The sequence below is a fragment of the Sciurus carolinensis genome, chromosome 7, assembly GCF_902686445.1.
Source record: "Sciurus carolinensis chromosome 7, mSciCar1.2, whole genome shotgun sequence".
NCBI classification, from domain to species: domain Eukaryota; kingdom Metazoa; phylum Chordata; class Mammalia; order Rodentia; family Sciuridae; genus Sciurus; species Sciurus carolinensis.
The window spans coordinates 72,932,735-72,947,050 of NC_062219.1; the positions used below are offsets into that span (position 1 = coordinate 72,932,735).

Sequence of the window (14,316 nt, forward strand, 5' to 3'; positions counted from 1 at the left end):
ATTGAAGACCTAAATCTAAGAGCTAAAACTTTAAAACTCTTTGGAAGAAAACTAAATTGTCATGGTGGGCTAGGGAGTGGTTTCTTAGATACAAGATCAAAAGTTCTATTACATCAAAATAAACTTTATCAAAGAACACTGTTAAGTGAAAAGATAACAATAGAAAATATTTGCAGATCAAGTGTCTGATAAAGGACTTGTACTGAGAATATCTAAACAAGACTTATAATTTAATAGTAAAAAAGACAACCTGACTTTAAAAAAATGGCAATACAAATGGCCAATGTCCACATAAAAAGAATCTCAACATTAGCTGTTAAGGAAATGCATATCAAAACCACACAAATACATCACTTTATACTCACAATGATGGCTAGAATAAAAGCCAGATAATGAGTGTTTGGCCAGGATAAAGCAAAATTAGAACACACCTACATTTTTGGACCATAAAATGATGCAGCCCCTTTGAAAATAGGTTGGTGTGAGGGTCCTCTCTGCCATGTCCCATGTGGAGGAGAAAAGGGTTAACTGCTAGAGGAGATGTTGACGGTTTTTCTATTACCCAAAAAACTTATCTACTCAACAAACACACAAGAGCCAATACTCTTTTTAAATGAGAGGGCCATGACCGGTTTGGCCATATCAGCACTGGCTTCTTATTACAACTCGCTCAACTCTCCTTTATTTATAACATACAGGTAAAGGGGGCCAGGACTGGGAGGAGCTTCTATGATGGTCAGGATAGGGTGGAGTTAGGGAAGCCATTCTCTTAGGGGGAAAATTCCAGAAGGAGACAGGGAACCACTCCTACACAGTGCCACATGCTTCCCAGCAATTCCTAGAAGCCAGGCCTCTATGTCCCATGGCTCAACCTAGTCTGATTCTGCTAAATAAGGGCAGCTTCCCACAGGTTAGCAGTTCCTCAAAAAAGGAAACAAGCTTACCACACGACCGGTAATCCTACTGATGTGTATGTACCCAAAAGGAAACATCTTCACATACAAACATATGCAAAGGTCCATAGCACCATTGTTAATAGATAAAAGGTGTAAACTCACATGACCAGCTGTTGAATGGATCAACAACTGTGTTCTATCTAAACCATGGAAAATTATTTATCCATAAAAAGGAATGAGGTGATGAAACATGCTAAATATAGAAGAACCTTGAAAACATGTAGAGCAAAACTAGGTATAAAAGGCTGCGTATTGCATGATTCTGTTTAAAGTGTTCATAATAGGCAAATCCATAGAGAAAGACTGGTGATCGTTAGGGGCTAAAGAAAAGAGAACGGGAAATGACTGCAAATGGGCATGGGATTTCTTTTTTTCTTTTTTTAAGTAGTAGATATACATAATACCTTTATTTTTATGTGGTGCTGAGGATTGCATCAGGTGCCTCAACCCCAGACCCTGGGTATGGGATTTCTTTTTTTTTTTTTTTTTTTTTTTTTTTTGCGATGCCAGGAATTGAACCCAGGGCCTTGTGCTTGCCGACCAACTGAGCTATATCCCCAGCCCTGGGAATGGGATTTCTTTGAGGGGAGATTAAAATATTCTAACATTAGTGGTGATAGTTGCACAATTCTGAATATGCTAAAAATCACCCTTTAAAAGCGTGATTTTATGGTACATGAATGATAATTAAGTTGTGGTTAGAAAATTATACCATCTGGGGCTGGATTATGGCTCAGTGGTAGAGCGCTTGCCTAGCATGTGTTAGGCATTGGGTTCGATCCTCAGCACCACATATAAATACATAAAGGTATCATGTCCATCTACAACTAAAAATTAAAAAAAAAAAAGTTATACCATCTATCTGTGCTTCTCTCCCTACTATAATCATAATAATTGAACTATTGATAAGAACTTCAAGGAAATAATTGGTAGAATCTACAGTCGTACCTAGAATGCAACGAAACAACTATTTCTTGAAAACTAACAACATCCAGGCACAATTCTAGGATTCCAGAGACTTATTCCAAGTGGAAGAAAGTAAAAGAGAGATCTTTTTGAACAAAATCCATAAAAAAGAACTTTGTTCTCATACTTCATCACTAAATTTTTAAATTCCTGGTCTGGGTTCGATCCCTATTGCTGCAAACAATAAAATAAAAATTCCCTGGATAATTCTAGGAATGGCCAGATTTGGGAATCACTGAATGAGTCCCTGTACTCATGCATCCCACTCTCATTGTGATTTGTAATTACAACTTGTAATTACATGGTAATTTGCCTTCCCACCACATCCCACAACTGAAACAGCACCTGTCGAAGTCAGGGATGATACCCAAATTTCCTGCTCTCATCTTGCTTGACCTCTGTTGACCACTGTCTACTAACTATCCTCCTCCTGAAACTTTCCCTCTTTGATTTTCATAGTCAATTGCTTTGCTGGTTCTTCTCTCCTTTTGTTCTGGCTGCCCCATCCATCCTTCAAGAGTATAAATTCTGCAGGGCACAGTGGAAGATGCCTGTAATCCCAGCAACACTGGAGGCTGAGGTAGGAGAATCACAAATTCAAGGCCAACCTCAGCAAGACCCTGTCTAAAATATAAAATAAAATAAAATGGGCTGGGGAATGTAACTCAATGGTAAAATTCCCCTGGGTTCAACCAAAGTATGAAAAAGAAAAAAAAAAAAGCAAATGTTCTCCAAAATCCTGTGCTTAAACACGGGCCTTTTCTATGCCCCTGGAAAAGCTCCCTCTTTCTTGGGGTTAAACTCCCACCGTATTCTAATGACTCCGAAACTATTTCTCTACTCCATACCTTTGTCCTGAGCTCCAGGCTCAGACTCCAGCTGCCTGCTGGCTATCTGGAGGTCTGATGGCTACTCAAACTCCACGAGTCAATATTTATCTCATCTCATGTCCAAGCTTGCCCACCTGTAATGGATATCCTCAGTTATTGGGGGTACCCTCCAACTAAACTTCCAGACCCAGCTGCAAATGAGAATTCTTGATGTCATTGATTTCTCTCTCCCTTTCTCTTAGCTCCTTGAGCAGGAGTCACCAAATGCACTCCACTTCAGAACTAACTTGACCGTCTCATTCCTCTGCCTTCCTTTCTCTTTTCCTTTCCTTCAAGAAGAATCTCAATCTTTTCAGTTATTATAATTTCCCTGTTCCAACTGATCCCAAGTAGGGATTCCTTAAAAAACAAAGTGGATTGTGTCATCCTGCTTTGCTCCTTTTGATTCTTTCTTCCCTACAGGATAAACCACAATTCTGTTTCCGTTCTGGCTCTTCCTCCTTGCCTCTGTGCCCATCTCCCTACATTTCTACCACACTAAATTCTCCATTTCTAGGACATGGAAGCAAGAGATAAGTAGTTTTTAAACATACAGTATTTTGTTCTGCAGTTAAACCTATCTGTATATATCTCTGCACTTCTAATGTGCATAATTCTATATTGCAGGAATCAGGCCTAATTTGTGACGTTTGACTCCACACATTTCAGGATCAGAGACCAAAGTTAATTTAACACTCATGATAGGAAAAAGAGTTTACATAATCATGAATTCTTGTTTGATTTATGCTAGACAAAATGAGGATGTGTTTTATGCTTTGATAAAATATGTTTTCACTGAAAACAAACAAGCAAATAAAAAAGTGTGTATTTGAGCAAAAGCAGGACTTCTTCGCCATAAGAGAAGCACATTCTCTTAGATCAAGAAAGAAAGCAACGCTCTGAATGCTGTTTCTCAGCATCTCCTGAACATGTTCATGTACTCCTCTCCTTGCGCAAATCCACGCTGACTCCCTGCTGATGTGACAGACTGGTTTTATGCAGCCAGAGAGATGGATTAAAGATCTCAGCAAAAAAGCTGGCATGTTCAAGAGATTTATTTTTTTTTTTATATAACAGTTTTAGCCAAAGCCGTTCTAGGGTTGAACGGAAGCAGAGTTTTCCAGGAGGGCAAACTTCTTGACTAATGGCCAATCTCTAACAGCAGGGAGGGTAAAGCCTGGTGTTTGTGTCATGGCCTAGTGGGTGGCGTGTGTGGGTGGAGGATGTACAAGTATCAAATAGTAACTCGGGAAAATCAGCCTCAGCAACCATGCCCTTGCACAAGCCCCTCGGAGCAGCACCATTAGGAGGCTGAAGACGGAATCAATGGTTGAGCCAGGGAGGACCTGCCCCACTGAAGGTCACTGGAAAGCAGACGGTTACATCGTAGACGTACACAAAATGCCTTATTTTACAAGACTCATTTTGTTTTTGTTTTGCCTGATGGTTCTTGGGGAGAGCAGAAAGCCCAGGAGGAAGAGATGGACAGGGCAGCTGGAAATGCCCAAGCCAAGGTAAGGTCAGGCGGGAGGGAAAGGAGGTCACTCTGCAGTAGCAGCTGCGGCATGTGGGGGGGAGCTCCCAGGAGGACTGAGGGGCACATCCTTAAATGTCCTACTGGAATGTCCTATTTTCTAATCAGAATAAAAGCACAAATATTGTGTCACAGCAGCAAGAAAGAAGGTGGACTACATTGAGCCTTGCGTTCAGATGCCTCCGTTCAGCCCCAGCATTTTGACTTGAGGCAGATAGTTGAAGATGGTGGGTAAAAATCTCTTTAGCCTTCTTAGATTGTGTTGCCTTGTTTCTCAGGATTATGTCCAGTCGGAACCATAAAGGCCGGCTAAACAATTACAATCAAATATTTTGGCATGAGAAAAAAAAAAATATATATATCTCCTGAACTCCTAGGAAAAAATGTAGGGTTGGGGAGAATTGCAAGTTTGAAGCCAGTACGGACAACTTGGTGAGACTGTTTCAAAATAAAATGGGCTGAGGATATAGCTCAGTGGTAAAGTGCTCCTGGGCTCAATCTCTAGTACTAAGAAACAAAAATCATAGCAACTAAATTTCAGATCCTGGTAGGGTCTTAATTTATCTCATCTCTATCTGTAGCTCAGTGGCAGAGCAGTTGCCTAGCATGCCTCAGGCCCAGTGTCCCATCTGAAGTGCTGCAAAGAAACAAGAAAAAAAGTAACTGGGAGTGGTCTTCCCTAAATTATTTGATAGAGAATAACATTGTAGCATATTGGGTTTTATATTACTGTTTTGAATCTTAGAAAAAGTGTTTAAAATTTTATATAATATCAGAAACATTTGTGTGGACAACAGTGAATGCCACTTCAGGAGGTAAAGGACATTTTCAACACATACCAATTCATCCCTGAATTTTTAGTCACAATTATCACATTAGAAACCTCAGTTCCTTAGTCTGATGAACTGATGTACGAAGCATGATCTCCAGGACATTAGGACTGCTAGGCACGAAGAAGAAAAGAACAGCTCTAAGATATGAACACCATGTGTGGAATGGTTCACATCATTTCCCAATCTGAACACTGAGGGAACTAATGGTTTTGAATATAGACTAGCATCTTGGTGTGTGTGAGATGCTGGGGATCAAACCCAGGGCCTAGCACATATTGGACAAGAGCTCTCCACTGAACTACACCTCTAGTCCTAAATTAATATCTTGAGGCACATTTTTTTGGTTAATGATCTCAAAATATTTTTGATCACACACCACTATCAGTAACAATTGTTTTTATTACATAATACCTGTGGAATTCGTGTGCATCATAAAGTACTTTATTTTCTTTAGTGACAACTTTAAAAAATGATATGTATAATATTCAAAATGATATCTACAGTGTATACTTTCAGATTATATGCATGTACTTTTATACACATGTATATTAAATTAAGATTTGATTGCTTCCTTATTTTTAGGAAAAATGCAAATAAGAATTATAATCTTTACCTCTGGCACCCAGTGGAGACTGCTCCTCTGGGAGATATAAATATTCTCTTAAGGATTATTCCTACTCAGCCTGAAAACAAACAGATCAAATCTTCCAGGATGAAGGGAAAGTGCCCCACCTTGTAGGGCTTATCCTGGTTACATGGCTAGAATCATAGGCTTGGAAGGACCTTAGAGGTCATGTGGTCTAGCCACTCCCCGAAGTTCTAATTTGGGGCAATGTGAACAGGTGTTATGTGAAAAGGAGGTTCTGGGGTCAAAGGAGATTGGAAAATCCTTGTTTAGGTCATTTTGAACAGATGTCTTTGCAGCAGAACTTCTAAAAACTTCATTATGCAAATGGACATTGTGAACCTTGAAGAGGGAGATAAGTTCACAGTATTCCTAGGAAACAACAATTACCTTGTGGGATTCCTATCCCATGGAACATGCATTAGGAAATTGCCCAAAGGGACTCATTTTACAGGTACATAAACAGTGACTCAGAGTCACGAGTAAGTTACACAGTGTGCTGGCGGCTTCAAGAACTGTAACAGAGGTTCCCAATGTACTCAGACTGGAGTACATTGCACTGGAGTACATTGAAGAAAAACTGAAGCATTGTCTGAAATGATCTATCCCCGAGAATGGTACTGGGGTTCAGCTGGAACCCTGTGATTCTCAGGGACCCCATGCACAGCATCTTTATCACTTATCAGAAGACCTGCGAGTCTCATTTCCAGACATCTGCATGGCATGGGGACAACTTGAATCTGATTCTTAGAGGTAGAACACTTGTTTTGAAATTCATCCCAGTAAGTGGTAAAGTGGGAAGAGATGAACATAACATAATTCTTGATCCAAGGCTGGGGAAAAGGATACAGAACACAGTTCTGGGCATTTCTGCACCTACCATGTCATGCACATGGTCAGAAAATCATAGAGCCATGTCTCCCTGTAAAAACTTTCAGTCAGGCATCCGACACTTTAGTTTCCAAAATTACTCTCATTGTGGACCCAGAGGGGGTACGCTAGACTAGTCAAATGACCGAGTCTTCATGTTTAGTCTTAGAGCACTTCTTGGAAGTCCCAATCACATACTAACATGCACACAGTCGTACACACACACTGCGTACCACACACATGGTTATACAGTCACACACGCAGTGCACATGGTCACAGTCACATGCCCCACTGATGTCCTGTCCCCATAGTCACTCCCATGTAACACATGGTCACACTTACACACACTGTCAAGACCTCTTTTATCCTGTCAGCCTTCCAGGCTTTACCCTGGCGGAGGCGCTCATGCAGATCAACCATTCTGCTTAGCAGTGGCTTTTTCAGTAACTGCTTCCAGTTTCCTGATGCTTCTGTGTCTCTACTTGCTGAGTCGCTGCTGCCCCCTGGGTGCTTCCTCTCAGTTGTTGTTTTGTTCTGTTCTTCCTGCTTCATCTCCAGGTTATCCCCACTCCTCCTGGGTTGTTGTGCGAGGGCCTCCTGACCACATGTTTGCTTTCCTTCTCCCTTGAGAGCTAAAAAGTAAACCAAGCTCGGGACGGTGGGAGTCTGGTCCCTCTTATCTCAGAACCTGGAGTCCCTTCACATTTTCCTTTCCCATCTACTGCCTCCTTGGGACACCTGCCTCTGGCTTGCCTTCTCTTGGTTTGCATCATGTTCTGTTTTGCTGGACTGGTGAGCACATTCACCCTCTGGCCACTCAGTGACTGTGGTCCATCACTGAGAGTCTAGGGAAGGAAAGGAGCTAAAAGGTCAGGGGAGCTAGGTTGAGACCAGGTTCTGTCACTCTCTGGCCATGTGGTTGTGTTTCCTAATCTTCCTGAGCCTCGGTTTCCTCCTGCTGAAGAGGAGGGTGTGAGAATGGGGTGAGTTGTGTCTAAACCCAGAGTCAGGGCCTGCACAGAGAAGGGGTGCCATGTGCCAGGGCATGGTTATTATGGTCACTAGTGTTGCCAAACAGACCACAACAACATGACTCCAGCCCTGCTTCCAAAGGCATGGTGATCACATTTTCTTCTACTCTCGCCCTCCCCCTAAAAGGTGGGGTTTGAGTCCTATAAAAGTCTGGCTGCCCTGCGGTGGGTTTGAGGGCTCAGGCCGCCCGCAGTGCAGTTTGGCCAATGTCTGTGAAAGGATGAATGGAGCGCCCTGCTCAGGCAAATAGCCCGAGGTTCAGGATCTCAGTGACTTGAGTTATAAAACAACTGGTCCCTTAAAAATATTTTGAGCCCTTAATGGTGGTGGGATTTAAATCTCCTCTCTCTTGTTGGGGTGGTGGCATTCTGGGACTTCCGGTTCCTTAATCCTTCTCTAAATAGATGTGGAGACTGTGTTGACAGGAGGGATTTGCTCCTGTGAGGCAGAGGGGCAGTGAGCCGGCTGCACTCACAATTTAATGTCTATGATCTGCTAAGCCCCTGGCTGAGCTCTTCATCCGCCTTCCCTGGTGTCTTTGCTGGGGTTTATGGTCATGGCCCCTCACACTGTCACTGCCTGGAGAACCAAACCTAGTCCTACTTGACTCCTGGAGGCAAGGCTTGGGCAAGAGAGGAGTGAGGGAGGGAGTTCCTGGCCATGACCACACACACTCCGAGGCCCACATCCAGCTCTAGGGGAGGAATTCAACTGAAATTTCCCTCCTGGTGTGTGCGGCTACAGTGGGTTTATCTAAAAGCAAATCTGATCATGGCTTCTTCCTCCATCAGCTTAACACCTTTGGTTGCTTCTGCATTGCCTTTGATAAAGACAGACTTCGTCATGCAACTTCAAAGGTTCCACCTGGTCCCTGTGTGTCTCTGCAGCCCTATTCTCTCAGTTTCAGCTCTTTCTGATTAACATCCACTCATCCTCCAACAGGATGTCCCACTTTACACTTAGCATGTCCCACTTCAAGCTGGATGTGTTGTTATTTATTTATTTAGTACTGGGAATTGAACCCAGAGGGGCTTAACCACTGAACAACATCCCTAGCCTTTTATTTTTAATGTTTTTAAAATATTGAGACAGGGTCTCACTAAGTTGCTTAGGGCCTCGCCAAGTTGCTGAGGCTGGCTTTGAACTTGTGATTTTCCTGCCTTAGCCTCCGAGCTGCTGGGATTACAGGCATGTGCCACTGTGCCTGGCTGGATGTGTGATTTAAATGCCTCTAGGACATTCAACCACAAGTGTTCAGTTATGTAGTCGTCAGATGTAAAGGTCTAGAGTGGAGAGATGATGATGACCTAGTATACTGATTTCAATGTAAAACACTGTCACAAGTAACCCTCCTGAAGAGAGTGCAGGGAGAAAAGAAAAGGTGGCTAAGACAGGGTCTTGAGGACACTGTCATTTAAAGGATAGGCTGAAGAGGAGAGGGGGTAGCAATGGGGACTGAGTCAGAGAAGCAGACTGAGTCTCTGACATGGTCAGAGAAGCAGGAGGAAACCCCCCGCCCCGCCCACCCCAGTGCTTTGTCCTAAAAGACAAAGGTTTTAATGGAGCCAGGTTCTGCCTGTTCTAGCAGGGAAACTGAGGACCTGGGGCTGGGCATGAGTTGGGAGAGAGGGGCTGGTAAGTGAGGAGGTTGGAGCACATCTTTGGGGAATGAAGTATTTCTTGGAAGGGGGAATAAGTTTATGGGTTTTTTTTTTTGGCAGAACATATAATGTTTAGGACAGTGAAACTATTCCGTATGATGCTGTAGTGGTGGCTGCATGTCCTTATATATTTGCCATGTCCACTGATGTCCATTACCAAGAGTGAACCCTAACATGAACATGAAATGTGCCAGCGCAGGTTCATCAGCTGTCACAAATGCACCCCTGTGGTGTGGAATGTGCACACTGAAGGCAGGAGGTACACAGGAACAGCCATGCTGTGAACCTAAGACTACTCTGAAAAGTTAAGTCTTCAAATATTGTTTTTAAAAAGGAAACAAGGAAGAATATAACACCTGTATTGTTATCACTGTCAATAAATTTTGCATGAAGTGTGAGTTAGAGGAGGACGTGGGGTCTGGACAGTTTTTCTACCTGCATCTGGCTCAAGGTGGGAGATTCTGGAATCCAGTTTGAATGCTGATGGGGATGTGCAGTGAAAGAGGGAGAAACTGAGGACGTGGGGGTTAAAGGCAGAACTCAAAGGGCTCTGTGGGAAGGAGGGTCAGGCACATCTGCTGAGTCCCCAGGTCCTTTAGAACTGTCACAACTGAAGAACATGAAAACAGGGTATTTTGAAGACAACAGCAGGGTTCAAGGGCTAGAGGGTGCCCACATTTGGAAGCTAGATGGACTGAGCTGGGTGAGGAGTCTGTCCTCATAAGCCAGACTCGTCCCAGGGTACCGCCCTTGCTGTTCTCTCTTCCTTCACATCTTCTCATGGCTCCCCTTCTCCCTCCCTTACTCCTGCCACATCTCAGACTCTCTACCCTTCTAATCAGCTCTGTACCCCAACCCATCTCTCCTTACCCTGATTCATCATTTTTTGTGGTAGTTGGCACTTCCTGAAGTTACTTGTTTATTGTCATGTCTCCCCACTAGGTTATAAGCCCTGGGAGGACAGTGGCTGTACGCCCTCCCCATGACTAGAACAGAGATGGGCAGAATAGACGTGCATAGGAACATGTTGAGCAGATGAACTTGAGGCCAGGAATTGAGGAACTGTGCCACCAGAGTAGGGAGGGCTGTCCATGTGTATGTCAACAAGGTTGATGGGAGGGACAGAATGAAGAGAACAGGTGGAGCCAGAGCCCTCATTGGAAGTGAGGGAATGACTGGGAGGTCTAGGGCTGTCAAAGGGGCCAGGCAGTTCCCAGAGAGGGACTTACAGTGGAATCTGTTTGGGACCAGGGCAGCCCAACCTTTTTCAGTTAGCATGGAACTAACAAATTTTTTTTTTGTGGATTGTGGAAATGTTATGTATCTGCTCTGTCCAACATAGTAGCTATCAGTGGCTCTTGAGCACACATGTGTGGCTGGTATAACTGAGAAACTAAATATTAATTTAATTTTAATTAAAATTTAAATAGTCACCTGTGACTAGTGGTTACTTTATTGATCAGTACAGCTTTGATTTCCCATTGAATCACACCATCTGAGGCAGAGTTGGTAGAGAAAGAACATTAAGAATTTCATAGGAAGAAGAAACATGTTGCCTTCCTCTGAGTTTAAATAGGAAATACTCACATTTGTTTCAAAAGCAAATAAAGTGTAATGACATGGAAAATAAAATGGGGGTATGTACAAATGAACATGAACACTTGAAACCTCTTCATTTACTTCTGAAAATCTTCAGTATGCTGCAAGCAGCAGAATCACAGGCCCTGAGAGGCAATCTGGTTCCTTCCACATGAGAATTAGCTTTCTTTCTTTCTGTTTTTGGTACTGGGGATTAACTTAGGAGCACTCGACCACTGAGTCACATCCCCAGTCCTATTTTGTATTTTATTTAGAGACAGGGTCTCACTGGGTTGCTTAGCTCCTCGCTAAATTGCTGAGGCTGGCTTTGAACTTGTGATCCTCCTGCCTCAGCCTCCCCAGCCACTAGGATTATAGGCCTAGGCCACATTGCCTGGGGAGAATTAGTTTTCTCACCTTTTACAATAATCATCAGTCCAAACAGGGGCTCTAGGCAGCTCTCTGGACTCTGCCAAAGGCATTGGAGTAAGGTGTATCCTAGTGGTTCTTGAAATCAATGTGCTGTACCCTGAAATCATTTAAAAACCTTCCAGTGCTCCAAACAAACTCATCAAATTCAAATCTCTAGGCATGGTACTAGGTAGGCATCAGTAATTTGACAACCTCCCCAGGTGATTATAGTCAGTAGTGAGGTCTGAGAATCACTGGTTGAGTCAACAAGACACAAAGCCAGATAGTGCTTATTATTGCAAGGTATTGCATGCTCTAAAAATGCTTAGTTTGGAACAGTGTTCTTCAGCCTTGACTGGTTAGGAATCAGCTGGGGGACTTTAAAAAATGCTGATGCTCAGGTCCCACCCAGAGATATGAATTTGATTGGTCTGGGTTGTGGCCAGAGCATCAGGACTTTTGAAAGCTCCCAGAGTACTCTAATAAGTGGTTAAGGCTGGGAACCATCTGGATAACTTTGACTGTCAAACAGGTTAGAATGAAATTGGTTAAAAATTCCTTCTAGGAGCCGGCCATTGTCCTGTCATGCTGATCACATTTACTGAATGCCCACTATGTGCTAGGCATTGTGCTTAGTATGACAGACACAGAAGTGAACTTAGAACCAACCCTTTTAGAAGGTTAAATGAGACACATGTAAAATAACTCAGGTGCCAGGCCTAACCAGTAAGCTTTGTAGGAGGAGCATGTCTGTGAATTGGGTTGGCTGTGAGAGGTTTCCCTTCTTTCCTTCCTCTTCTCTCTCCCTTTTCTTCCCTCTCTCCTTTCCTTCATTCTTTACTTTTTTCTTCTTTTTCTGTCCATTTCTTTCTCTTTTTCTTGTTTAGTGATAACCTTGTCAATAGACAATTGCTGTAGAGTATTCTGGATTTGACCGCTTTGGGATTATATGTGGTTGAGGTGAAGATCAGGGTCTGGAAAGAGCCTGTGAAAGAGTGAAGAGAGAATCATTCCTTTGGCACCTTAATTAGAGGCTGGGAACTAAACCAGGGCATGTAGTGCCGGGTGCCAGCTCTGGCTCTGCCATCTTGCTGGGTGTCCAGAGCAACTCAATCCACCTGTGGCCCTGACCTGCTGGCTGTGCGTCTGTCCTGGGATGGAGGCCCCACAGGGCCTCTGCAGACCTGCTGCTGGGACTGATGGAAGAAGCATGAGTTCTGATTGGATAAAACCATCATTAAAACTTAGACTACACTTGTCTCACAAGCATATTTATACAAAACCAATACTATAACAACACATGAGAAAAATTTCAGACAATTAGGAACTTGCCAGGTAGAATGCTCCTCTGCCCAGGAGGTCATCTACTTTAGGAGGGCCTGGTTCTCAGGTGACCTTTCTGTGAGGGTTCTAGGTAGTGGTGGTGGGTTCCTTTAGTTCTTCCTCTCCTTGACTTAGGAGGATAAGGCAGGATGGAAAAAAGGTGCCTACAGGTAGATCCTACTTTTCTGGTTTTTCTTTGCAGTAACTCCTACAAAAAGAACCTCGATGTGACCAAAATCGGAACAGGAAAACCTCAGCAGCTTCTCAGAGTGGATGACCATGACTTCAGCATGAGGCCAGCCTTTGGAGGTAGGACCATGTCCTCCCCTCACTGCTGGGTGGGGCCTTGTCCCCAGGGCCACTGCATATGCTGCTCTTTCTGGTTCTCTCAGCTACAGTTCTTCCTGGGGGCAGGTGATGTTCCCCCTCCCAGTCAGAGAAAGCCCAACCCAGCTTGTGGAGTTACTCTTCCCCAAGGAGAGAGTGGGCAGGAAGTGGTGGAGCTGTTGACTGAAGCAGAGGTGGGTGACTCAGCTGTTTACCTCCACAAAGGAGACAAGCACAGCTGCCAGCTTTCTTTTGCTTTAAAAAAAAAAAACAAAAAAACAAAACAAAAAAAAACTGGCAAGGAAGATATGGACACAAAACAGTTCCTCTGCTTCTTTGCTCTGGCTAGCTGGAGATTTCTGTTGTGAGGGGGCCATCTGCTTTCCCATGAAAGAGCAATCTAACTCCATTATGAAGGCCCCTCACTCACCTGCCCCCCAAAGAGTGATGCTGCTTTTGAGCTCAGGACAGGAAGGCAACACTGGTGACTGACCTCAGGAACTGAAGAAAAGCCACAGGGGGCCCTTCATCTTAGTTTTGGCTGCCATGACAAAATAGCGCAGTCTGGGTGCCTTTGAAACAACAGAAAAATTCCTTCTCCCAGTTCTGGAGGCTGCAAGTTCAAGATCAAAGCACTGACATCCTGGGTCTGATGAGGGAGGGCCCACTTCTGGTTCACAGACAGCCGTCTTCTCACTGTAACTTCACATCATGGAAGGGGTGGGGGACTTTTCTGAGGTCTCTTTTATAAGGTCACAAATCCTATTCATGAAAGGGCTCCGCCCTCATGGTCTGATCACTTCCCAAAGGTCTCACTGCCCAATGCCACCAACTTTTGGGGTTAGGATTTCAACATCTGCATTTTGTGGGCATATAAACAGTCAGACCACAGCGGTTACCTGCTGTCTGGCCAGGTAGGGAATAGGGTAAGCAAAGTAGATTGCATGGGATCCTTGGGTCAACTTGTTACTTGTACATGTGAGGAAACTGAGGCCCAGAGTATCAGCAGATTAGCTACGGCAGAGACAGACCCAGGCAGGCTGCTTCCCTTTTGCCTTTACCTCTGCCCTTGACTCTCTCTCAGTACCCATGGTTCTCTGGGGGCAGCAGGAAAGAGTAGGGTGACCTTTAGGCAGGTTACCAATCCTTTCTGAGCCTCTGTTTGCTTGTTTGTAAAATGGGGACAGTAATCCCTAGGAATGGGGCTGTTGTCCAGATTAAGCGAGATAATGTATGTAAAGACCCTGACACATATTCGTTCTTGTCCCCTCAGAAAACCCAGCTGTCAGACCTTCCTCTTGTGTGACTGTTAAGGGATTAAGAAATTAATT

The 14,316-nt window shown here is 43.8% G+C and overlaps 1 protein-coding gene across 1 annotated transcript in view; it reads left to right on the plus strand.

The window, feature by feature from the left end:
- The first annotated feature begins 4,177 nt into the window (after window positions 1–4,177).
- LOC124988766 (gamma-aminobutyric acid receptor subunit rho-2) overlaps window positions 4,178–14,316 on the plus strand; it is a 53,395-nt gene continuing 43,256 nt past the window's right edge. Inside the window, exons 1-2 of the mRNA XM_047558512.1 lie at window positions 4,178–4,305; window positions 12,861–12,967. Of these exons, the coding sequence (XP_047414468.1) occupies window positions 4,193–4,305; window positions 12,861–12,967 (220 nt within the window). The 5' untranslated portion in view covers window positions 4,178–4,192. The remainder of the gene's footprint in view (window positions 4,306–12,860; window positions 12,968–14,316) is intronic.